We start from the raw sequence: 26,139 nt of genomic DNA, 5'->3' as shown, positions 1-26,139 counted from the left end.
CAAAGCACGAAAATACGGAATAAAGATACTTTGATTTGGTTCATGCGTGGATAAAAAGGGGAGGGTTAAGGGGGGGGGCATCACCCTGGAAATCAAAATTTCGCACTAAATTTCTAGAAAATAGGCCTAGGACCCCTAACTACACCCCTGGAAAACAAAATCACCAATCGGACCCCTCTTGAATTAATTTTTCTGGATTCACGGCGGTAGTTTTATTTTTTAACATTTTGAGCCTGTCTTATTATAGAATGTACTTGGGCAAGGTTCCGTAACTTTTATCGCCATTTCCATACAATTCATGAATGACTAACAGATTATAAACATAAATGCAAAACTTATACATACAATAAAAAAAGTTTCTAATCATATTAGTAAAGATATACGTAAATGTTCTCAGCAAAGTTTAGCCTGTTATCAAAATCATTTCGAATTTAAAAAGGTGAACAAACAAGGGAAAAAAGTGCACATTTACTTTGTCATTAAATTAACACCACCCTCCCTCAAAACAAGACATGTATGTGATTGACGATATTGGTAAAGCTCATTTCTGGCGAGACTATATTTGGTACAAGAGTAAAAAATACTGATGGTCTCCGATATACACCAAACTGTATAAAGTGATGCACCGCTTTACGGGCGGTTAGTTTTATTGATTGTTAAAAAAAAAAAAAACACACCTGCAGTCATCGTTATAGAAATAAAACAAATATCTCAAATGGAAATCAATTCTTTTTGTAACATTAAATGCATGCAGTGATTATACAGCTAGGCAAAAAATAAATAAATCCGTTTGGTTTCATTATTAACTGAAAACTTTAAAACACTTTTCTTATTCTCTGTGCCTCCCCTCAGTTCGTGTTAATCGATTATTTTTATAAACCACGAATATGGAACAAACGCTGACATTTAAACTACTAGGCATGCAAACCCAACCGTATAATATGGAATGTGCGCAGAACTATTCACCCGGAACTTAAAATTCTCTGGGTCATCGGCAAGGTAAATCGAATTTCGTGGCCACTCTTCTCAAGAAATACGTAGGAACAGACGAACCTAAAGAGAATGGAGACGTCTTGAAATGTGAATGTACAAGTAATCATGCCTCACCCACCGGATTAGGCAAATGGACTCTAGATGGTGTATCTAGGTACGTGTTTTCAGTACTTTATGTATCGAAAGTATTTAAATATTTGTGTATTTTTATTTAAAAGTGAGAGGGAGTGGGGAGGGGGTTGGTTATCTGTTTCTTTGACAGATAAAAATGGGACGAAGATCGGGAGTATGTATTAAGAGAAATTAAGCAAACTATTTCTAATACCGTGTATTGCTAAATATACATCTAAATGTAATTGTGAGGTGCGAACGTGTTGCTAAATAAAAGAAGCACATTTAAATCTACAATGGGTGAACCACACTAACGTGTTTTTGAGTCATATTAGGCTTTTTATGTTCTAAATAGAAAAACGTTAAAATAATGTAAAATTCAGCATATATCCAGGACATGTGTGTTTGTGTGCTCCTAGAGTTGAGAGAGAGAGAGAGAGAGAGAAAGAGAGAGAGAGATACATTTAACAAACAGGGCACGCTTATTTATCATGCGTTTCGCATTAATTCTCAATTTAGAACAATGGCATCTTATTCAAAGACAATTCAGGAAGAGATACACAAGTTCTTTGGAAATTTAAAGTTCACATGTCCTGGGTAAATAGCGACAGAGGGTATTGATTACATGCGGGTTCAAAATTGGAGCTCGCGCAATGTAGGTTTAAATCGTGACACTCGAAATAATAGCTCTAAGTCTCAAAAAAGTGTCAATGTCATTCATATAAGAGTATATTGAAAATGCAATCATGATCCACATATTACTTTTACATAAGAAGGCCGTTTGTTTGGGTTGCAAAATTATGTAATAAAACTTGAGGCCATGATTTACGTTTTCAAAAGAAATCTACAAGAGAAGAAGTTTCGCTTTATTTGAATACTCAAAATCATGTCTTAGGTTAGTTCTAATAGGTCGAATACTTGGTCCAAAAACATGAAATCGTATCCTGTGTAATGATAAGTATAATTTGAAAGTTAGATTCAATGTTCAAAAGAATAAATTAAATACATATCACGTTACAACTCATCTCAAATATTTTTGGAGAAGACGAAAATGAAAAAAAGAAGAAGAAAACCCTTTTTGTTTAAGAAAGTTTCGTACGACAGCGTTTATTTTCTAAAGTTATTTAACATTGAATTTTTTGTGGAAAAAAAGATAGATCTAATTCCCCTTGAACCACGTGAAATAATGGTGTTTCCAACACAACTATGTAGATTATAAAATTTTTATTTCATTTTTTATCAATCACTCTGAAGTTATGACGCTAATAACATTTACAACGATGTCATGAACCTTTTTTTTTGGAATCAAGTTGCAATGATTATTTAAGAATAAAGTAGTTATTTAGATCATGCGAAAAGAAATTATCAAGGATGTGTATGTGTAATAAACATCAGGATTTTGCTATTCTCTCTGGAATCTGAATTTTTTTTTCTTTTTTGAAAATACATGTATAATAACATAAAAATTTAAACTATATACGTATAAGTTTTAAATGTAAATGACATTATCCTAATAGTTTTTATTGATTTATTCCGTTATCTATCGGTATTAAGAAATGTTCCACAAAATCGTAGAACAGAAAACCAGTTATATTTTGCAATATATTCATATCCAGAGAAAAAAAACAAACTTCCGTTTGCTTTTTTATTTGCCAATGCCAACCCAAATGATGAAGGCTCAAGTAGACAAGGAGAAAAGTAATCATTGCAATTTAATATATTTTACTTCATTGTCCACTAAAATTGCATTACAATGATTTCTATAGTCTCAGTATTTGATTTGACGGTCTATTCATATCCGAACACGATTCATCAAATTCTCGCTTGACTGGGCCAAGTTCTGGTGCATTATTTTTTTCTCATGCATGGTTGCTGAATTTCGCAAGACATTAAAATCAAAACTGTCTTGAAAAATTTGTATGTTAACTGGACAATAATTAAAACAAACAAATAAATTCAGACGTCCAGTGAAAAGAGAACGTTCTTTGAACTTCAAGGCAGAAAAAACCCTTATCGAGTCCAAACCCGGTCGTTGACATAACAAAACCGAGTGCATGGTGGAAAACTCGATTCACAATACACACGATAAAAATCAAATAATCGCACCTTCTCTGTCTTTTCCGACAAAACTTAGAAGTCCCCCCCCCCCCCCCTTGTCGGTAAAGGCCTAGTGTCGCCAGCCAAGACTCCTCTCTATTTGAAGAAAAGAGAAACCGGCGGATCGTAAACCTTTGGCTGGAGAATGAGAAAAGAAGCGGACCACAAAGACGTACATTCTTGGCTAGCAAACGTGGAAAACCAAGAGAAGTTGGGATTCGATAAAAAGTGGTGATATCTCAAAAAGGATGTTGATCTGGGTATATATAGACAAAAAAGAACACCCCCTCCCCCCCCCCCCCCCAAAAAAAAAAAAAAAAACCACAACCAAACTTATCTCCCCACCAAAAACAACAAAACACATCCCCCCAACCCCCCCCCCCCCCCCAAAAAAAAAAAAAAACAAAAAAAAAAAAAACCAAAAAAACACACACATACAAAATCAAAAACCAAACAAACAGAAAAACTTGCATAAGACTGATTGAAATCCACTATGGCGTGAAAGGCACTCTCATTGCCTCACCCAGTTTCCTATCACAGTTGTATATTTGATGCTGATCTCTTTTGTAGACGTGTTATGGCCAATGGATGCCCAAGTATAAGACGATACTTGGTTGTTGCTGTATGTTTTTTATTGGTGGCTGAATTAAAAATAGGTAAGATAAAGAGATTTCTTCTTTTCTATTACTTCTGCAAAATTGAATATATATATACTTTATCGCAACAGACACTATTATAATTATTTTCTTTAATAACATGAATATAAGAAAAGGAATTATTTGCTCCTCGTTTGCAGAAAAGGAAATTTGTTTTTAATTCTCATCAAAATCTTTCTTTCACTAAAATTTGCACAATTAAAAAATATTACATTGAAAATAAAAATAAATAATAGATTAATTAACAACCACTTTCTTAGGTTATCATTAATAAATGTTGTAGTTGGATAATATTGAATAAAGTACTTAAATAGTTATTTTGTCCTAAAAATTAGCTACAAAAAATATATTATTGATTGATTTTATTTTTTTTTCTAAAAAGCTTTTGGACAACACTGTTCAACCGCCGCTACAGTTACCCTGAATGCTGAGATTTATCCGAAATATTCCATCACCCCTAATTTCCCACATAAATATCCACGGTAAGCAATCTTTGTAATTCTTAATTTAAGTTACTGTAAAACAAATTTTATTTCTGACGTCTTCATTTCGCGTTTTGCCGGAGATAAACCAATTTTCGCGCGCGAGATGTAGATTATGTGGAAAATAATAAAAACACCAGAAATATTTGAGGACTGGTTCGCGGCGACAAATATTCGTATCCACAAGGCCCTCGCAAACCTGGCGAAAATTTTCACACGCAAATAAAAGTTGGTTTTTAGTAATGACAGAACCATTTTAACAAGAGAGTGGTCATTCGGTAGGATGTAATTTTCTTATTCTTGCATCGAAACAAGTGATAAATGACACTGGTTTCAAGTGAATAAACACAGATTGCGTAGTTTTAGCTCAAAAGCCAGACAAATCTTGTCGATTTCAAAGAGCCGTGGCTGAGTGGCCAGCAATGAAATGGAAAGGCTTACGTCACATTGCTGTTTGACACAACTAGACAAAGTCCAAGTCTATTTTGTAATTTATCTAAGACAAATGCGTTTTACAAAACAACCTTAACGATCTCCAATCCTAAGCAATGTTCGATAACTTTAATTTTTTTTATTCGTACGATAAATTTGCTTTTTATGTGCTATAGATATTTATTTTGTATGTCTGAACAAATTTTCGTGGATTGTAAATCTTTAAGGGGTTGGCTAGAGTGTTTTGTATCCTCGCTTCCATGTTAATGAATATAGCTTGTTATTCACAATCCGTTGTGTAGCTTCTTTCGTGTGTAAAAGGTACCAACGAAAACGACAAGAATGGAGTCTCAACGAATATTAATAATTTCAATCATTTACATAGTATGGATTACAATATAGTATAATTTATAAGTGATGTGTTTTTTTCTGATACAGAAATGCTTGCTGCCACTGGGAAATAATTGCACCTGTTGGATTCAAAATTAAGTTCGAAGTGGAGGAGTCTTTCATAGAGGCCCAGCCTTCTCCCAGGTGTAATGGGGACTACGCGGAAGTCTTTGACCATAGTAAGCTTTGCATAAACCTTACAGTACCATTGGAAAAAATACAAGTATTCGACATATAGCAGAGAAACCACGGGCAAGTCCAATCATGTATTTCCGACCAAGTTCCTCGCTTGTTTTGGATCATACAGTAGAGGAACTTCAGAAAAGCCCCCCCCCCCCCCCGCCCCAATAATTATTAATAAAAACATATATAGCAACTATAGCAAAATATTTGCTATGAATTGTTTATTCAAACAATAAAATGCTTTCTTTGGTGATATTCACGCGGGATTTGAAGATGGCGACATTGCAGAAAATATACAATACCCGCGTTTTCTGCAATGATCGCTTCCTGCATAACCTGAATGGATCCTCAAAGAAAGCATTTTATCGTTTATATTCTTATCTTTCTTTTACCAAATTAATTAATTTAATTGATTGTAAAAAGTAAGTAAAATTAACTAAATTACTGTTAATGTACATCAGTACGTTAGCTAAAAGAAACAGCCGAATCATCTCGGATGGAAATCTGATTCTGACATCATATCATGATTATTTCGTGCAGTCCGTGATTTTTCTGAGGTTGCTGTACAGGTTTCGACCAATCAATAAACGGGACGTGTAGATTTCAGTCCTGTCATTTTTCTATAGAATCATGAATTAACAATAGGTTTATGTAAGAAATAGAGGGAATCATACTTGGTTGATGTAAATATATATTGTCAGATAAACATAACAAAATTAATGGATAACTTTTCCTACCAAATCTCTTCTTCCGATTTCGTTTAATAATACTGACTCCACAGAAAATCTATACAAAATATCTAATTACAGGAAATTCAAGCTTGAAGAAGTTTTGTGGGTCCAATGAGCCGGTAGTTATCAGTCCCTCTAACGTTCTGCACGTGATCTTCGTGTCCGATAGTGTAGTGGAAACCAAGGGGATGAAATTCTCCTACGTCGCAGGTACGTGTGTACATCAGTTTGAAACACAAAAAAACCCCTTGTAATTAAAACCTTTAGAACAGGTTGGGACCAATCTCCCAAATTGGATATAATAGCCCGTTTGGGATAGAATAGCCCAAAAGGGATATACATTTAAAGTGCAAAAAATAAAAATTTTTGATTTTGATTTTTTTAATATAAATCCCCATTAGAATAGATGAAATACAACTTTGGGTAACCAACTTTTTTGTAGCTGTACTATTACAGAGATTGATCCCTCAGTATATCCAAAACTTCTTTAGGGATCAATCTTACAAACTATTGACATATAGAAAAACTTCTTAACCGAACGTTGTTGCATTTGATTTACATTAATGCGGATTTATATCAAAAACTTTAAAATAATTTTTTTAAAATATTTTTTGCACTTTAAATTTATATTCCATTAGGGCTATTATATCCCAAACGGGCGCTTATCCCATTTGGGAGATTGGTCTTAACCTAGCTGTAGAAGTATGACTGTTTTTGTTTGTATTTGAATGCAATTAACTCTTTTCACATGTTCATACTTACAGATACAAGTTTTGTCATGCGACCTTCGACGACAACAACAGACGCTCCAAAAAAGAAAGACAAAGAGACAAACAAAGTTGCCCTGTTCGCGGCCATGGGAGGGGCAGTGTTATGCTCTGTACTCTTTGTGACAGTTCTCTGTGTCTGCTTACACACTAAACGATGCGGCTGTCCATGTGGATCCAGAAACACTGCGCAGGTCGTAGAACCATTCGACAGCACCTCTCGCAGAGAGCACCGGAACGTCAGCCGGACAGGTTCGATCTTTACGTCTCACCTCAGCAGAAGTGTCGGTTCTTTACCCAACGACGAAGTACTATCCTTTCGCATTTTGTCCCCGCCTCCGTACAGCTCTGGACCCCCGCCCTCCATAGACAGTCCAAGCGACTCTTCACCCCCACCGCCATACTCTTTTAATGATCCGCACCCGGATGTTGTGGTTCAGTCGGATAGTTTACCGAGTTATCCAGGGGAAGTAAGTCGGTATTGACGCAACAATCAATTCGTCACTGTGTTCAAAGTGCTTTTTTTTTTTTTTTTTTTTTTATAAATCTCCGTCCACTTGATGCATATATTCTGTGCCAAATGAAATATAATGTGAACACATTGTGAACCTATTGTAATTCCGTGCAGGAATATCAGTGTATTGAAGACATTCTTCAACTATTTAATATATACTTGTTTCCTGTGGAATCATTTTAATTTGTAGAGGCTCAGGTTTGTTTTGGATTTCCTGGATACCCCTCAACCGGGACTAATAATTTTTTAAAAAACATCAACCGTAAAATTTTATTATACGTACGTACAAGCGAATCCACAAAGAAATTGACAGTCCACGAAAACTGGCTCCATGCACAAATTTTAATAATTCCACAGTAGTTTGTACAACGAGTGTTGACATTCTTAACTCTTTTCACTAAAATTAGATATACTTCTTTATATTACCTTTTTACATACACTGGTCATTATCTTTAAGTTTTGTTCATTGTATTATGATTTACACATCGCATATTTCTGATTTGATTTAATTATAATTGAATTGATCACACTTTAGATTATTTTTTTTTTAAATAAAATATTTAGCACCCAAAGAACCTATCGTTGTAATCGGATTGTCAATTAAGCAATTATGTTAAAATAATACAGATATTATAATATTATCATGCTCTTCATGTATATATTGTAATTTCAAAATCTTCAAAATGTTTTCTGCTAGAAATGAATAACCGTGTCAACATGTGGGATAACAGTTCATATCAGGATGAATCATTTGCTGGCGTTTTATTCTGAGCAAACACTAGTATTCTACAATTGTAGTTCAATAAAATGGAGTTGATTTTAGCACGTGTATTTATACGTATTATTGCCTTCAAACAGTGACTCTGCAGTGCAGACATCTTAAAGTTATTGCAGTTGCAATATATGACTTATAATTATTAATGCCATTAAATCTGTGTTTACGTTGTTTGTTTTTATCGTTTTGTTTGTCTAAAACAAGAGTTGAAGTACCCGGAGTGATAAAAAAAAATGGATAAGTTAATTGCAACAGCGTTCGATACAAGTTAAATTTTAATTAATTAAAATGCACCGTTGCTAATTAAAGTGTCAAATTGACATTATACCGGACATTCATTCATACTTCATTTCCTCCCTCAGGAGATATTGAAGTAATATACAAATTATAATTTTTTCTCCCACTTTCTCATAAAAAATACAAAAAGACGTATAAAATATTTATGGGCACACACCCTTCGTTGAACAACAAATGTTTCAGAAATGATATTTTAACGATCCATAAAATAAAAATTGTCGAAAGCTTTCGTAATGTCAGAAATAATATTACAGTAAAATTCCCTGAAAGAACTTCAATAATCAGGACATGGTTCATTCATTCTATCTTTATTTCCTCCCATAGGAGATTGCATGAAGAATAACATTTTAACACAAATTATAGATACAGCACATGAGCGACAAAGTTAATAGAAGTTTTAGTGAAAAAAGGAATAAGCTTATAATAAAATATGTACATTGCAATTGCTGGCGAGAACATATTTCTCCCGATTTACTGGAATGGTAAGTTTACTGAGTAAACTTCAAGTGTCTGTATTACCATGCAGTCGCATCCCTTAGGAAACGGAAATTAAGGATGTGCAGGCTGCGCTGGTTGTGATATGAGACGGTGACGGAGAGAAGTCTTGATCCTAGTAAGAATAGACAGAGGCCTTGTGGACAAAGGTCGCAAAGTTCGGCGCTAAGTGAAATGTCAAAGTCCTCAATCACTGTGTTCCTCCAAGCGTATCGGAGAGCAACGGTTCCTAGGCAGACGGTCGAGATGTGCTGAAACACATTGACGAAGCAACTGCCACACACAGTATACATACTCCCGGAGGTAAGGTTGGAAAACTCCATAGCTTGACAACGAATTCTAACAGCGTTCTATTTCGTGTATGTTGGATGAAAATTTCCATATGGTGTTAAATAAGATGAAGTTGGGGTCAGAGAGCATGCGATGACGCCTGGAGTCGATGTGGAGGTTGGTTACAGCTGCCTTGACAGTTTTATTCCAGATATCTTTGGGGGGGGGGGGGGGGGGGTAACCAACTTGCAGATAAATCAAGAGATGTTGAGATTGTATCTAGCCAAAATGTTGATAACGTAGTGAATGTATCCAAATTGTTTGCGCTCAGGTGAGTTGATGTAAGAAAAGAGTCGGTGAAGAAAAATCTTCTTAGTAAGAGTTTGGATGTCAAGATTGCATAGGCGGCCGAAGAATGGAAGTTTCCTTTTTTCAATTTCAGATGTTATTGGGAGAAGCCCATGGATTGGTTCGCATATATCGGATCTGGTACTCTTTGGTTTGGCTAACTCGCTCAGAATTTGCTCTTTTGTTGATAACATGCTAGCGCTGAACGACTATAATTTAATCATTGCAACCATTGGTCGTTTTTGCTTAATTTTTATTTGGAATACATTGCCCCCCCCCCCCAAAAAAAAATAATTAAAAACTATCTAAAGCATTACAAATAATAAAAACATAACTAGAGCAAAGCTCGTTGCAAAGCAACGAGTTGGTCTTCCGTTAATGTCGGAAGTAAAGCTGGAAGTTCCTGTAAGAAGCAGACCTCTTAAACCAATAACAAGAGTAACTAAAATAAAAAAGATGAAAAAATCGAGTTATTCCTGGTACGACCTAACAAAACCCGAATTATTTTAAGTACGATTTAACAAAAACCTTATTGATTTCAAGAACGACTTAACAAAAAAATCCGAATGTGTTTTAGTACGACTTAACAATTATTTTTGGTACGAGTTAATTTAACTATAAACATTACGCTATTTTTTAAACCAAGGACGCGGAAAGAAAATTTCCGGAAAAATCAACTTTTAAACTCCGATATCTCTGTAATGCATCGTCTGATTTTAAAACGGATTTCAGTTTTTAATTAAGCTTAATAAAAGCTGCTTTGTTGCATTATAATAAATATCAAATTATTGTTCAGAAAAGAGTTATCATAAAAAGACTTATTAGCCCTTGTACACCCTAATTTGTGGGGCCAGCCCCTTTTTCTTGATATCAAATAAAAGGTCTCGCTAATATAAACATATTTTGTTCTACAAGTGTTCATGAATTGTAAACCGTTCTCTAGATATCTGTACAAAGTGTTTTAGGGGCCGACCCTCTTACCCCTTACCGGGGCCACTAACAACAAAACTTTTGGTTTAATATTGTTCAGAACATTATTTTGAACAACTTTTGTTGTACATTGTTTTTTAAAATATTTCTCCTTTTTCAGATATAAATGATCATAGTTTTGAGTTCTGGCCCCTTGAAACCCCTAATTTCGTAATATATGACTTCGGTATGGTACTGTATAGATGAACAGCTGTACAATGAACATTTTTGCTTCTATAATTAATAACAAAATATTGTTCAGTAAAGAGTTATTGTTAAAAGACTTTAGAGCCCCTTTGGCCCCTAATTTGAGAGGCCCGCCCCTTTTTCTTGATATCAAATTTAAGGTTTTGCAAATTTAAACATATTTTGTTCAACAAGTGTTCATGAAATGTTAACCGTTCTTGAGATATCTGTACGAATGTGTTTTAGGGGCCGACCCTTTAACTCCTAAATGGGGTCATAAACAAAAGCATTTAAGGTAGCATATTGACAAGAACACCATTTTAAGCAACTTTTGTTCTACAATGCTTTTAAAAATATTTCTCCTTTTTCAGATATTAATGATCAAAATTTTGAACTTCTGGCCCCTTGAAACCCCTAATTACGTAACATATGACTTAAGTATGATACTGTATAGATAAACAGCTGTACAATGAACATTTTTGCTTATATAATTAATAACAAATTATTGTTCAGTAAAGAGTTATTGTAAGAAGACTTTAGAGCCCCTTTGGCCCCTAATTTGAGGGGTCAGCCCCTTTTTCTTGATATCAAAGGCAAGCTCGTTATAATTGAAACAACTTTTGCATTACATGTTTTAACAAATTATGTTCACATCGAAAGGTATTACAGAAAATGTGCAAAAATTTCGTGGATAAATTTTGTGCTAATTTTCAGATTCAGGCGAGCTTCGAGGCCTTGAGCAATTTTCATAATTGGAAGCATGTGGGTACATCTACAGACATTCATCTACAACCCCTGAAAATTTCAAGCTTCTATCTTATTTAGTTTCGGAGGAGATGCGTGGACAAAATGACCCTTAAAAATTTACAAAATCATCTATATCTGAAACCGGAAGTGACGTCATCATGCAAAAATTTAATAATATGTAGCGACGATGATGTTCTATCACTTCTAAAAATTTCGTGCAAATCAGTTGGGTAGTTTTTGAGAAATAACGCTCCAAAAAAGTCAGAAAAAGAAAAAAAAGAATAATAAGAACTAGAGCAAAGCTCGTTGCAAAGCAACGAGTGGGTCTTCCGTTAATGGCGGAAGTAAAGCTGGAAGTTCCTGTAAGAAGCAGAGCTCTTGAACCAATAACAAGAGTAACTAAAATAAAAAGATGAAAAATCGAATTATTCCTGGTACGACTAAACAAAATCCGAATGATTTTAAGTACGACTTAACAAAACCCTTCTTGATTTCAAGAGCGACTTAACAAAAAAAAATCCGAATGTGTTCAAGTACGACTTAACAATTATTTTTGGTACGAGTTAACTTTACTTTGAACATTACACTATTTTTTAAACCAAGGACGCGGAAACAAAATTTCCGGAAAAATCAATTTTTAAACCCCGATATCTCTTTAATGCATTGTCCGATTTTAAAATGGATTTCAGTGTTAGATTCAGCTTGATAAGCTCTATAAAACACATATTCATTTTTGATTTGATCAGAAAATTCATTTTTTCGAAAAATTTGTTTCACTTCCGGTTTCGAGCGGAAGTGACGGATTTTTATTTCCAGCCTTATTGCACATGTAAATTGCCAAATTCATAACCACAGAAAATTTCAGGACTCTATCTTAAAGCGTTTTTGAGAAATGTCGCGGACAAAATGACTTTTTTTAAAGTTTAAAAATGACGTAACGTCAAAACGGAAGTGACGTTGTTATGGAAACTTTAACATCTTTGAGGCATTATAATTGCACATAATCCCTTAAAGTTTCCTCTAAATAAGTTGAAAACTTTTTGAGTTATGAAGCCGAAAAGGAGTCAGAAAAAAAAGAAAAAGAAAAAAAATAATAATAACTAGAGCAAAGCTCGTTGCAAAGCAACGAGTGGGTTTTCCTTTAATGTCGAAAGTAAAGCTAGAAGTACCTCTAAGAAGCAGAGTTCTTAATCTAGTAACAAAAGTAACTTAAGTACAAACAGATAAAAAAAATCGAATGATTCTTGGTACGACTTAACAAAAACCCGAATGGTATTAAGTATAAATTAACAAAAAACTTAACCATTTCAAGAACGACTTAACAAAAAATCCGAATATGTTTAAGTACGACTAAACAAATTGATATAAACTACATTTAAGGTACAAGTTAACTTTACCTTGAACTAATATCTATTTTCTTAACCCAGAATGCAAAATTAAAAATTCTGTAAAAATCAATTTTTTAATGCTGATATCCCGCATTCAATCGTCCGAATAAGAAATGGATTTCAGTTTTAAATTGAGGTTGATAAGCTCTTTCAGCATTTATGATTAATGACAAAATATTGCTCCGGAAAAAGTTAAGCTTTTGAGCCTTCCTAGCCCCTAACTTGAGAGACCAGTCATATTTTTGATATCAAATAAAAGGTCTCGTAAATATAAACATATTTTGTTCAACAATTGTTCAAGAATTGTTGACCGTTCAAGTGATATCTGAAACACTGTGTTTTAGGGGCCGAACCCTTAAACTCCTTAACAGGGCCACCAACCAAAAAATTTTGTTTAAAACATTATTCTGAGCAACTTTTCCTCTTCATTGCTTTTCAAAGGGTTGACCTTTCATACTGTGTGCTTGTTGCATCATCAATTGTCAGAAACTTATTGATATATAGTTTTTCTTTATTATACCTCTGTGAATATTTTCTATGTAAAATTACATTGAACCAGACAACATTGAAATGGTGAACATTTCAAAGGGCCCGCTGATGTTATTTAAGAGAATTTTGTTTTGACCTTGACCTAAAATTGAAATTTTTCCAGCTGGCATAGAACTTCTAGATCAATTTCATTCCCCCTAACATACAGGCATTTTGTGCAATCTGACCAAGATTAAGCATATCTTGGAAATAATCTACAGTCTAAAACTAATTTTAAAAAGATCTGCTATGACCTTCACATTGACTTGGTTCAAGGTCATTGTACGCCATTAACCAATAAGCTCTGTTTAGGTAAAATATTAGCCAAATAGGGGCTTAAAGGAGAGTATATGTATGCTCTTAAAATATATGGATTTTTGTGTGATCTGATATGACCTTGACACTTGATCTACAAATATCATTCGAGGTCATTGCAAATCCTTTGATCAGAGGCATCATGTGGGTGAAGTATGAGCCTGATTGGAGCAAAGGGAGAGAAGATATACTCCGGACAAGGATTTTTTAAATATAATTCTGCTATGACCTTCACAGTTTACCTTGAAAATAGGTTCAAGGTCACTACACACCCTTTACTCAAAAGCTCTGCTTATGTGAAGTCTTAGCCAAATAGGGGTTAGTGGAAAGTATATAAGCTCTGAAAAAAGGATTTTTGCATGATCCGATATGATCTTCACCATTTACCTAGAAATTTCATTCAAGGTCACTGCACATCATTTAACCATAGAGACACTGTGAGGATTAGCCAGATTGGACCAAGGGGAGAGAAGACAGGATTTTATATATATAATTCTGCTATGACCTTAACCTTATACCTAAGAACATGGTTCAAGGTCACTGCACATCCTTTACACAAAGGAACCCTGTGGATGAGGTATGAGCCAGATTGGGCCAAGGGGAGAGAAGCTATGCTCCGGTCAAGCAATCTCGGATGGACAGACGGACATCAACTGATAACTAGAAGGCGCCCACATAAACATGCTTTTTTATCTAATTTGAAATATTATCCATGCTATATGCCCATGGTGAATAGTCATCAAAACCATTCATAAGCAGAATTCGATTTCCCTCCTTTTTAAACTAGGAACACCTCTGACCTAATCAGATCGCTGCATTAAATACAAAGTTTGATAATCATCAAGAAATTCTGTATCGCTGACAAATAAATTAAGTTTTCTTTGGTATAACAAAATACAAATTAACTGACTATTCGGACAATAGCAAGTTTATTGTCCCACTCCACAGCAACTATTTCCCTTGGCTTTGCCTCATGAAATAGTTGCTGTCTTGGGGGACAATAAACTTGCTATTGTCCTCATACCCAGTATTATAAATAGGTATATAATATCCCATCCGCCTACATTTCATGTTATATAACCTGTGTTTGTAACCTTCAATTTCACTGTGTAAAGTCAACACAACAGTCATAGCCGCAAGTTTCACAATTTATTTATTTACTGCTTCTCATGTACTTAAAATTAGGGGCCTTGATATTGCTTACCAATTCCAAAAAGAGGGCCTTAATATTGCTTACTAATTTCAACAAGAGACATCCCTCTAACTAATGATAATCATTAAAATTCATTTCATGAATCTACGCAACACTGATAAACCTTCAAGTACAGTCACTCTCAATTTTACAAAAATATTGACGGTACTTTATCCGAAACTGTTCCTTGTTAGGGCTGGGACGATACTGTACTGAGCCGATTCGGTACATATCACGATACATGAGATGCGATACGATACATATCACGATACATTGCAATTAAATGAAAACATGAATAAAAGTTTAAAATTTATTCAACCTGCCGATGTATTACCGCATGTCCAAAGTTATTTTGTTATATTCATAATGAGCGTTGCACAATTTACAAATTACTTTAGTCTCGTGTACACTAGTTTTTCATAAACAAGTACTCCAAAAGTTTTCCACACTCCATATTTAGCTTCCTAACAGTTTTGACAACTTTACAAGGTTTTCCGCCATCTTTCTACTTTCATATTAGGCGCGCGGACTAAAAATAGCCGATATATGAAGCTCGGATATTTTTGAAAAATAAAAAAAGTTCGGTAAGGTATCGTTGTATTAATGGTAAATGTATCGATCCAAATATCGTCAAAATAAATACCGCGATGCACCGGTGCATCGGTGGATCGTCCCATCCCTATTCCTTGTACCTTTAACTTAATACACTAACATTTTATGAAAAGATGGTTTGTCTTAGAATAAGAAAGCTAATGCAATTCTGAGAAAAAGAATACCACATATTGCCAATTCCATTGAGGTTTAATAAAAATATGGCCATTTAAGTGAACCCCCCATTTCCAATTTCCTTTAGTAAACACAGATTTATAGGGTTCTCCATAGTAAAACATCTTTACCTGACCTTTCAGAGGTCAATTGTTGTTCAACCACCTTTAAAAAGAAACCTTATTCAATACAACATACATCTACATGATATAATCATGATAAAAAGCTTCACATCACTTAGAAATGCCCTTACATGTATACCCCCCCCCCCCCCCATCTTTTGATTTTCACAAAAAGTAATGGTTTGAAATGTTTTACCTAATTTTATAAACTTGTGGCAATTTCCTTGAGTCATTTCTCACACATATTTGAAAACAATCATCAATGATTCTAAAATTTGATCTTTATTTGTTTATTGTATGATTTGTACCATTTTAATTAACAAATAGACAGCTGTCCTGCTTGTGATTTCTTGTTTACATGAAAAAAGTAAGTTAACAATCATATTTAGTGAATATCTAATCTATTCTGATTTCTAGTCTCCTTCTAACCATGCTAAAACAGTAAGTTACAACCTACAAGTTAGACATCTGCCTTAAATTAAAATTAAATTCAAACACACCCAGGTAGCTGGAGACGGATCGAGTTGATTTCCATGAAAAATGTTCAAATTTGACATGTTTTTTACTTTTTTTATGCATATATACCTTAGAGAGAAAGGTAGAAATAGGTTGTTTCTTGTTAATTTCAAAAGTAAAAAAGTAATTATCATAGCAGATGTTATTTCAAAGTCAAATGTACATTTACATATCCTACATGTAATCTTAATGCAGACAATTGGATGGGGGGGGGGGGGGGGAGGGGGGGGTTGATTTTTCAAATATGTAAACACATCTTAATATCTTTATGAAATAAAAAATAAAGGAAACATAATTGCATACTTTTATTGAAAAACAAATATGAATTTCTTTAAACAGCCTTAATTTTGTTTTTCATAATTTCTTATCAAACACAAACCACAACATTGCATGATGCTTTCTTAAAGTTCCATTATTGTTCTTGGATTATCCGATTTAATTTGAATTACCAGTAAATAGTCTGTAGAACACAAGGAATATGCATGTGGGTAGAGGTGACAGGTTAACCTCAAGAGCTGACCCACTATAATCAATAGGTTCCAGTAAAAGCCATGTGGTGCCATGTGGTAACAAGAGTCCGTTTTGAGCTGAAATAAAAAAAAAAAATTAGTTGTGTTTACATACATGTACTAATAATAGCTGTGTTTACATTAACATATGCATAGTATTTCTGGAAAAAATACACTGACCATGCAGTGTAATGAGTATGACATATCCCAATACATGACATAACATTTAGGCAATATTAAAAATTTTTCTTAGGTATAGACACTTATCAAGTTGAGAGAGAGATTGAGAGAGAGAGAGAGTTTATTACTTGTAGTGCAACAGTCAATATCTCAATTCGTAAATTACAAAGGAATATTACCCATCCGAACAGCGTCAAAGTACATGTATTAGCTTCTGGTATACCATATGTTTTATCAATTCTACTGGTTTGTTTTTTTTGCAAATAAATTTAGCAAGGGTTTTGTTTCTTTTCTTATAAATTACATGTTTTAAAATATACTATGTGTACTAAGCATAAAACATGTATGAGTAAACTTTATAAAGAATTTTTAATAGATTATATTTCACAGAATGTGGTACATTACATGTAGGTCAATCTTTATAAAACTAGCATATATTTCGTGCGCCATAAATTGCAAGTTTTTTGTAAATATCATTTAGCTTGCATGATAGGTATACATGGTCTAACCCAAATTTTCTTCATAAAGCTACAGCTGTATGTACCACATATAAGTTTTGTCACAAGTATGTAAATTGTAAAAAAAATACCCGAATTCCAACAGTTGAAAGTAACTCGATGAATTTTTCATTCTCTGATAAGTTCATTGTGTTTTGTCTGTGCATATATTATTAGTCTGCTGCAACAGCAGACAATCAGTGGTAACCTAAATCCACTAATAAGAAAGTTTGTGGTTTAGGAGCGGGTAAATTGTTTATGCATAATGTAGCTGACACTGACTTGAATGCGACGCTGTCAAGAAAACCACACCAAATAATATCAAGAAACATAAATATTCACTTAAAGTTGTAAAGTTAACGTTTTTAACACTTATTGCATCTTGCAAAACATGTGATGACTCTTAAGATCATCTGTTATACATGTAAATCTGATATATATGTACAAGATGGGAGAAATAATGATGGAACAGACTGGGATTCGAACCTGGGCCCCCTGAATCTCTAGTCAGGTGCTCTAGCTACCAACTGAGCTCTCTGGCACTGGTATTCAAACCAGTCTGACTGTCACATATATAAAGAATTATTTAAACAATGGTGTTGAATAAAATATAACACTTGCAACCTTCAGTTTTTGTCTGTAATTAATCAATATTGGCGTGCGATCAGTTCTTGCCGAGTACCATTTCTCACCAGTGCATTGTTACGTCATTTTATCAACACATAAAATTATATATGAAAATATGATGTAACAATGCACCAGCAAGAAATGGTCCTCGGCGAGAACTGCTCGCTCGCCAGTACTGCCAGTAGTCAGATTAAAAAAGAGAATATAAAAATTACATTTAAAACATTAACAAGGACAATTTAAGTACACATCATAATTGCTATAAACAAGAAAAATTATGTGAACAGGTACGCATAGTTCTAACTTGTAACCTACATGTACAAGTACATGTACCGGGTACCCGTTGGTCTGCTAAACCTCTCTTAATGATACAATGATCGGCATCATAAAAATATTAAAGTCATGTTTTAACTCTGAAGTATACAATTTATTTACTTGATGTCATGTCTACAGGGTATTCATGTCTACATTTAAAGTCTTCCGCACAAGAATATATCATGTGTTTCTAATTAGACCCTGCTTTGAATTTTGAGTTGAAAATTCACAAACTGTTGTTTTTTTAAATAGATAAATTTGGTCATCCTTTCCAGTCTCCCATGAACCTCGAGCGAGAAATATTTGTAACTTCATACGTGATGCACATAACATAAGAAAATCTATGTACTAACTATATTTGTATACTGTATGTATGACTTTCGCCACATGTGGATTTTGTCAATAAATTGAATTGTAATTCAAACCAAATTCTGGTAAAAAGTAAAGGAAAAAAAAAGTAAAAGGTAAACATTTGGGATTCAACTCTGTTAAAAGGATTTATATTGTCTGAACTAACAAAATAACATACATCAGTGACAGTGTGAACGTACTTACATGTACACATCTATAGACTAAATGTTAACTAGTTTACATGCTGACATTTTAACCAAGTGTGCTAAAGACAAGAAAGTTCAAACTTTAAAATGAGTAAAAAGACTTACCTTCTTCAGTAACATCCACATAAATCACACTTTTAAATGTCCATCTTTTTTCTGTTATTACTCGTAACTCTTATCAGCTTATAAACAGCTGATCAATGTAAACGTAAACATCTGCCGACAGTAGGCCTACTGTGACTGTCAGAATTTCCTCGTAAACGATTCAAACGGTTCAAACAAGTATGAAGAATATATCCCTCCTTAATATACAAATACGAAGTAGTGTTCCCGGTACATGTTTATGTGCTTCACTGTGGATTGAAAGTGCACGTGAACGTACAACATGTACGGCGAAAAAATACACAACTTCTCTTCTGCGTTTCGGCATCCATGGCTCTGTCTTTCCCATAATGCCGTTCGTCGCTGTTTATATTTGGGGTTACAGGCAGGGGCGCCAACAGAGATTTGTTCTGCGCGGACACATAGCACGTTTAAATAAGTAGTTGTGTATGTTCATTGCATTTATAAATGATTTAGATAAACAGAATAAAACCGTGAAATTTAATCAGAACAATAACAAATGCTACGCCCGGAAGCGGCATTGTTCGCTTGTGTGTCTATGTAGACAATTAACTCGTTCATGTACGATTCTCGCATATATTTGTTTTATGAAATTACAAATAAATATAGCACAGAGCTTGTTTAATTTCATACCAAATGACAAAATTTAATTTATTAAAAGTAATCTAGTTATTTTTTTTTCATAAAATGATAATGTTTTTAGCTATCAGAAAAAAACGTTTATGGACTGCTGACCCCTAATTATAAGGGCCAGCCCTTTTTTCTTAATTTTAAATGAAAGCTCTTGTTATTCTAAACAACTTTTGTTCTATGTGTTTTTACAAAATATTTTTAGTTTAAAAGTTATAATACAAAAAGCAACAAAATTTCAGCCCCGAAAAAATCTTAAACTTTGGCGACAAATAGCTCAAAAACTAACAAAGAAATTACCAAAATTTTCATGCCAGCAAAACTATAAAATTTTACCGACAATTTCGCCAAATTTCATGCATCTATCATCTGTAGTTCCCGAGATCAACTCCGGACAAAAGACCCCCCAATTTTCAATTAAAGGGCAATAACTCATAACCGGAAGTGAATTTTAAAAATTTGAAAAAAAACGTCCCTAGACCTTTACATTGTCTACATACCCTGAAAGTTTCATAACAATCAGACAACAAATGTACGAGAAATGGCCTACACAAAATTTGCGGATAAAAAAAAAAAATAATAATAAGAAACAGTAGAATAACAGAAGGGTTTTCCGTTGAAAAACGGAAAACCCTAAAAAGAAACCGAAGAATAACAAGAGGGTCTTCCGTTGGAAACGGAAGACCCTAATAAAGAAAAAGAAACCGTAGAATAACAAGAGGGTCTTCCGTTGGAAACGGAAGACCCTAAAAATAGAATTTGACCAAAATCGTGACCATGCCCCTTTAAAATCAATTATTTAGAGAACCGTTTTTTTTTCTAAACAAAATATGAAAATGTCAAAGAACTTCTAACAAAATACCAGTACTAGTAATTAGAGATGTGCGTGGTTTTATTAGAGAGCTTACTACATTCAATCATATCTTTATCTGAAATAATGTGCAATAGCGGGCGTTTTAAAATTTATAAATGTTATTTATCATTCAATTAATATTTATAAATATGTAACATTTACAGAGGCTATACAACTTACAACTCTTGTTGCTGAAAAGACTCCAAAACAGTTCCACTGTCACTCCTATTATACGACACAAAACTACCCAAAGTAAGAATTCATTGTTGTATAATGCTGTCGCCTTTCCTTCGGTGATGTAAAAAATGTATTTGTAAAACACTAAAGGAAGCTAGTTTGACCTTTGGCCTTTATCATTAAAATTGGTATTTACTAATCTCAATCAATGACGCTTCACTTCAATCTATGAACTTTTCAAAGTACCAAATGACCAATTCTTTCAGAATGGAAAGATATAATATATAAGCAAATTTTTTTCTTCTTTATGTAAAAGCCCCCCTCACGGATTTATCGTGCCAGTACCTCATTTTCTAACAGAAAATAACCTCCCCCCACCCCCCCCCCAAAAAAAAACCCTAATTACGTGTACACAAAATTTTAAACATGCTAATCATGATATTTTTTTAATGGAGAACTTGCATGTACAATTGTACTTGAAAATACCAGAAATTAAAGGTCGACTACAAAAAGATCGACAGCAAATTGTAGTGGAATCCGTAAATCGTACTTTAAAGAACATACAGAAATCGAATATGTTGCGTGAGCCTTGGTTGACAATTACTTTAATAAGAGGAACACACAACAGTTGAATTTTTACATAGATCCTACACCAAGTATTTTCTTCATTATTTCTAAAGAAAACTGCATGATTATCCATTGAACCTTTTTATAATTGTCTCTCAACGTTTTGAACTTAAAAGGAGTGTTCAGTTCATATACTCAATTAAGTGACAAAAGTACCACTTGCTTTTTTAATGCTTTAAAATACGGAAAATGTAAGAATGAACATCATAATACAAAATATTTGGCTAACTTACACAGACTTTGCTCTTTTGTTGATAACATGCTGAACGACGATAATTTAAGCATTGCCACCATTGGTCGTTTTTGCTTAATTTTTATTTGGAATACATTGCCCCCCCCCCCCCAATTTTTTTTTAAAACACATCTTACATGAATTAATGACTTGCATATTCTGATAAAGGATTAATAAACAAACAAATTAATAATTCGATCCAAATTTTGATGGGCTGTGTCGTGTTTTCTGTGTTTCAGTAAAAGTAACATGATATTTTGTAATTATCGAAATTGCCCTCTTACCTATACTGAGCATTGCTGCTATCATAATGGAATTATAAAATGCAACAAAAGTTTTAAAATTGATGAAAACTTCATTCTGTGTCCTATATATAATATTTATTGCCTCAGTGCGACCGTGAATTTGGGTAATCATCTAATAAAGAAATGACTAAATACCCAATTCCATTAACATTTTCATAATGAAGCAAGGTTAATTTTGCGACACCCAGAAATGTCACACTTGCTTTGGTTTGTTTCCATGGAACCAGGGTTGATTGACACGGCATATAAGTATCGTCTTCTAGGCATATTGGTCATTTTCAATATAAAGCCATTTAAGAGATGAATATTTCATCACTGTTTGGGCTGCATTTATCAGCCATTTACCAAGGATGAGATGCGATAGCGTCAAGAATGGTGCATTATCGTAATCAGATATTATTTCTTCTCCTTATTTTGAATTTCATTTATGGTGAGTCTTTTCATCTTTTTAAAATCATTTATTTAGAGAACAGGTTTTTTTTAAAACAAAATATGAATCTGTCAAAGAACTTCTAACAAAATACTAGTACTAGTAATTGGAGTTGTGCATGGTTTTAATAAAGAGCTTATATTATTACATTAAATCATATCTTTATCTGAAATGTACAAAAGCGGTCGTTTTAAAATTCATAATTTAAATGTTATTTATTATGAAATTAATATCTATAAATAACATTAACCTTTACAGAGGCTATACAACTTACAACTCTCATTGCTGAAAAGACTCCAAAACAGTTCCACTCTCACTTCAATTATACGACACAAAACTACCCAAAGTAAGAATTCATTGTTTTATAATGATGTTGTCTTTCTTTTGGTGATGTAAAAAATATAATTGTAAAACACTAAAGGAATCTAGTTTAACCTTTGGCCTTTATCATTAACATTGGTATTTACTAACCTCAACTATTGACGCTTCACTTCAAGCTATTCACTTTTTCAAATAACTTGTCCATTTTTTTACAGAATGCAAAGATAAATGAGAAATTAGTTCTACTAAGAAATCAAAATAACAATACATATGCATTGATAATTTGATGAAAGAGTACACTGGTTAAAAAAAATATCATTGGGCGACCTGCTTCGTACTAAGGTCAAAATGATGATTGTTACGTACGACTAACCCGATTATTTGTTCAATGAATTATTGTTATCTTTTAAAAAAATCTAAAGATACAAAATACTTACAAGTTCCTGTTGTTTTAAATGTTGTAGTAACTACACAGGAGAATGGCTGATCAGAACCAATGGGGACAACCACACCATACAAGCCAATTTGGCGGAATGTGACATCGAGTCTGTCACCAGAAAGAGCAAAACCATGTGTAGTTGGGATTGGGATATTTTGGCATTCTACAATGGTACTTTTCATCTTTTAAAAAAAAAAAGAATAATGAGCTGTTATCAAATCCAGTAAAATTTATCAGGTTTTTAGTATTTTAAAAGAAGTATGAAAAAAGAGAATGACGATACATGTTAAAGTTTGTGGGAAATTAATTGGTGTGCATTTATTTGTGCACTGCACTTTATCTTAGTAGCTAGTAAAGTTGTTTTTTTCTGTGACAGTGTTTGACATTGTTGCTTCGGGAAAATCGTGGCCAATCTTGTAGAATAACAGTCATTTGGAGTGTCTATCGAATTTAATTTGTCACAAAATGTTTTTCACTTTCCTGTTATGCTAAGTAATGAAATTATGCTTTTCATGATCTATTTTGCAAAACACTGAACCCAATGTTTTCTTAAGTGAACACCACAGGTAATGCCACAGAATACATATACATTAAGTCTACGTGCTGCAATGGTACGCTTGGACACATCCATAGCTCCGGATCTGAACTGTACGTGAAATTCACAACGGATAGCAGTACATCAAAGAAAGGATTTACAATCTCTTACCAGGATTTCGAACCCGCGGAAAACCACACAGAAAGTTCTAAATCAAGCCAGTCAACTGCAGGTATCAGACTGTTCATTAGAATAATCAATTGCTCCAAATCACTATACTTTCCTGTTTTTTTCTCTGTATATCTCTGATTCATTCTTTGTTGGGCGTGTTTAAAGGTTCTGTATCTCTTTTAGCTTGACAACAAACGTTCTCTGTGTGATTCTTTTAGCTTATATTGCATGGTTTCGAACAAATTGTTATCTGATGTAATAAATGTTGGTAACTCTCTAAAGCGTTTGGGCCGTATTCTAGGAAGTTTGTTTGGCCAAGATTGTACGCTCCTAGTTTCATACACCGGGGGCAAAGTTTACGTTTCCTTTATATCTAACGTTGAACACATTTTTCAGATAGGTTTGCTTATGGCTTTTTCTCTTGCTAAGTCTTAACATTGCATAAGTACATATACATGTATATTATTTTTATGTGTAAATACAGGTTAAACATCATTTTGTTTTTGTTGTTGAATTGTTTTTATGACACTATGCATTTAAGAGAGAGAGAGAGAGAGAGAGAGAGAGAGAGAGAGAGAGAGAGAGAGAGAGAGAGAGATGCCTCTTCGGTTGATTGTATGTTGTTCTGTCTCGTCAGTTGATTAAATGTTGTATTTTACAGAGTCGGGTTCGTCTACTGCAGCCACTGTTGGTGCCGTGATTGGAGTGTTGCTAGGAGCAGTCGCTGTGTTACTGACCATTTTTGTCATCAGGGCTGTGTTTCTTAAAAAGAAAAATCTCTCTAGGATCAATTCCAAAGACTAATGACTTTGTACAACCTGGTCATGTACTGAATTTTTATGTCCCGATTTTCCCCCCAGTTTCTTTTTATGAATAAAATTTAAAACATAATCATTCACTCTTTCTGAATATGTTTTTGCTTACTATGTTATTGTACATGTATATAAAAGCGCCTAATGATTAATTTTTAAACTGAATATTATCTAGCAAAGCTATAGCTGTGCAGCCATTCTTGGCGTCGTTGTGCCATTTTCGGCTGTCATCAAGTGGACCAAAAAAAATCAACATCCGATTAAGTACTGTCCACCATGTAGTCTCGTTCAACCAAACGGTTGGCTGTCTTCGTAGATTTACGGAGACAGCCGACCGTCTGGATGAACGAAACTGAAACTATCCGCCATGCTCTCGTAACTTCTCGGGCCTTTCCGGCATGCTCGGAAAAACACCTCGAATGTATTACCTAAGCGTCCATGACAACCCCCCTTTTTATGAAACTTGATATAAATACAACACATTTTACGATCTGTTGAAATGTGAGCTATACTTCATTAAAGTAAACGATATACCCTAAAATATAACACAGAAGCGACAAATAAGACTGTCTAGCCGATACTTAATTATTTTAATGGGAAGCGACTCCATTTTTTATAAAATTCTAACATCCGGTAATGTTAATACATTCGGGGTGTTTTTCCGAGCCTGTCGGAAAGGCCCGCGAAGTTGCGATTGTCCGCCATGTTGCATCGTATTCTAACGGTATTCGGGTTCTGTCGCGTGATTCTGTATCCTGGTCGTAATTTTATATGTTGTTAGTTTAGAAGCGGTAAACGGTTTGCATTGGTTGTGAATATATTGATCACACATGTATATCAAACTACATGTATTTAAATGGTTTTGTTCCGACTCATACATGTAGCTGTAATGTAACACCGATTACAAATATGAATTTTTGACTAGCTTCATTATTAAGATTGTCGCGACAATTAAAATCAAGAACTGAAACATAAGCTGATAGGTTATCATATCATGGCCTGTCAAACGTTGCAAGGTTCGATCTTTTCCCTTTGCATTGTATAGATTTTATTGTATTCAATAACTTTCATTTGAATTCTGTAATATTCCATTTGCATTGCATAATTTTAAAACGTTTTCTATAAATTTTCATTTGCATTATATGAATTTTATTTGTATTGTGTAATTTTTCATTTTGTTATATGAATTATATTTCTATAGAATATTTCATTTACATGTATTGTAAACTTATTCATTGATTTGATTTGATTTGAACATATTTTATTGAATAGATATAACATACATATACAAATGGTTAGGACACAGGTTCTAACAACTTCTGTGGTCTTCATCATTAAAATAGAAAAATTGTTTAAAACTTACAACGGTTATAACGGTTATAACATGATAAAAATCTGTAATAATAAAATAGCAAAATATGTGATATCTGCGATTATATGAGACATGCACATAAAGTATATTAAACGAATCTACCAGTTTCGTTGATATGAATAATTGCGTGTTATATCAATGAATAATGACTTATCGAC

General features: G+C 33.7%; 2 protein-coding genes and 1 long non-coding RNA gene across 4 annotated transcripts; 2 read left to right on the top strand and 1 right to left on the bottom strand.

The window, feature by feature from the left end:
• The first annotated feature begins 950 nt into the window (after positions 1–950).
• LOC105324942 (uncharacterized) lies at positions 951–8,178 on the top strand. Its single transcript, XM_011424218.4, has 6 exons — positions 951–1,147; positions 3,772–3,857; positions 4,240–4,339; positions 5,210–5,340; positions 6,154–6,285; positions 6,840–8,178. Exons 2-6 carry the CDS (start codon positions 3,779–3,781, stop codon positions 7,325–7,327), a joined length of 930 nt encoding a protein of 309 aa, XP_011422520.3. The 5' UTR covers positions 951–1,147; positions 3,772–3,778; the 3' UTR covers positions 7,328–8,178.
• Positions 8,179–16,718: 8,540 nt separating this feature from the next.
• LOC136272905 (uncharacterized) lies at positions 16,719–20,465 on the bottom strand. Its single transcript, XR_010710963.1, has 2 exons — positions 19,060–20,465; positions 16,719–16,856 (listed from the first exon to the last, which is right to left on the bottom strand). It is a non-coding gene; the product is annotated as an uncharacterized lncRNA (long non-coding RNA).
• A 706-nt stretch (positions 20,466–21,171) lies between these two features.
• LOC105324943 (tolloid-like protein 1) lies at positions 21,172–24,672 on the top strand. 2 transcript variants are annotated; one of them, XM_011424220.4, is made up of 5 exons: positions 21,172–22,331; positions 22,590–22,677; positions 23,117–23,262; positions 23,658–23,858; positions 24,459–24,672. In XM_011424220.4, exons 1-5 carry the CDS (start codon positions 22,274–22,276, stop codon positions 24,599–24,601), a joined length of 636 nt encoding a protein of 211 aa, XP_011422522.3. In that variant the 5' UTR covers positions 21,172–22,273; the 3' UTR covers positions 24,602–24,672. The 2 variants fall into 2 exon arrangements, with proteins under 2 accessions (XP_011422522.3, XP_011422521.3); XM_011424219.4 differs by having other exon boundaries at positions 21,176–22,331; positions 23,646–23,858; positions 24,459–24,671.
• Positions 24,673–26,139: the final 1,467 nt, after the last annotated feature.

Source organism: Magallana gigas, chromosome 2 (assembly GCF_963853765.1).
Source record: "Magallana gigas chromosome 2, xbMagGiga1.1, whole genome shotgun sequence".
In the NCBI taxonomy this organism is placed as follows: Eukaryota; Metazoa; Mollusca; class Bivalvia; order Ostreida; family Ostreidae; genus Magallana; species Magallana gigas.
The sequence above is the reverse complement of the archived record's forward strand: the minus strand, read 5'-3'. Positions and strand labels throughout refer to the sequence as shown.

Bases quoted from the DNA above. Each gene is read 5' to 3' on its own strand.
- LOC105324943 (XM_011424219.4), top strand. From the start codon at position 22,274: ATGGTGCATTATCGTAATCAGATATTATTTCTTCTCCTTATTTTGAAT. The intron at 22,678-23,116 runs GTAAGAATTCAT...TAAATGTTGTAG, and splicing joins ACGACACAAAACTACCCAAA to TAACTACACAGGAGAATGGC. The intron at 23,263-23,645 runs GTACTTTTCATC...TGTTTTCTTAAG, and splicing joins TATTTTGGCATTCTACAATG to TGAACACCACAGGTAATGCC.
- LOC105324942 (XM_011424218.4), top strand. From the start codon at position 3,779: ATGGCCAATGGATGCCCAAGTATAAGACGATACTTGGTTGTTGCTGTA. The intron at 5,341-6,153 runs GTAAGCTTTGCA...ATCTAATTACAG, and splicing joins CGCGGAAGTCTTTGACCATA to GAAATTCAAGCTTGAAGAAG. The intron at 6,286-6,839 runs GTACGTGTGTAC...TCATACTTACAG, and splicing joins GAAATTCTCCTACGTCGCAG to ATACAAGTTTTGTCATGCGA.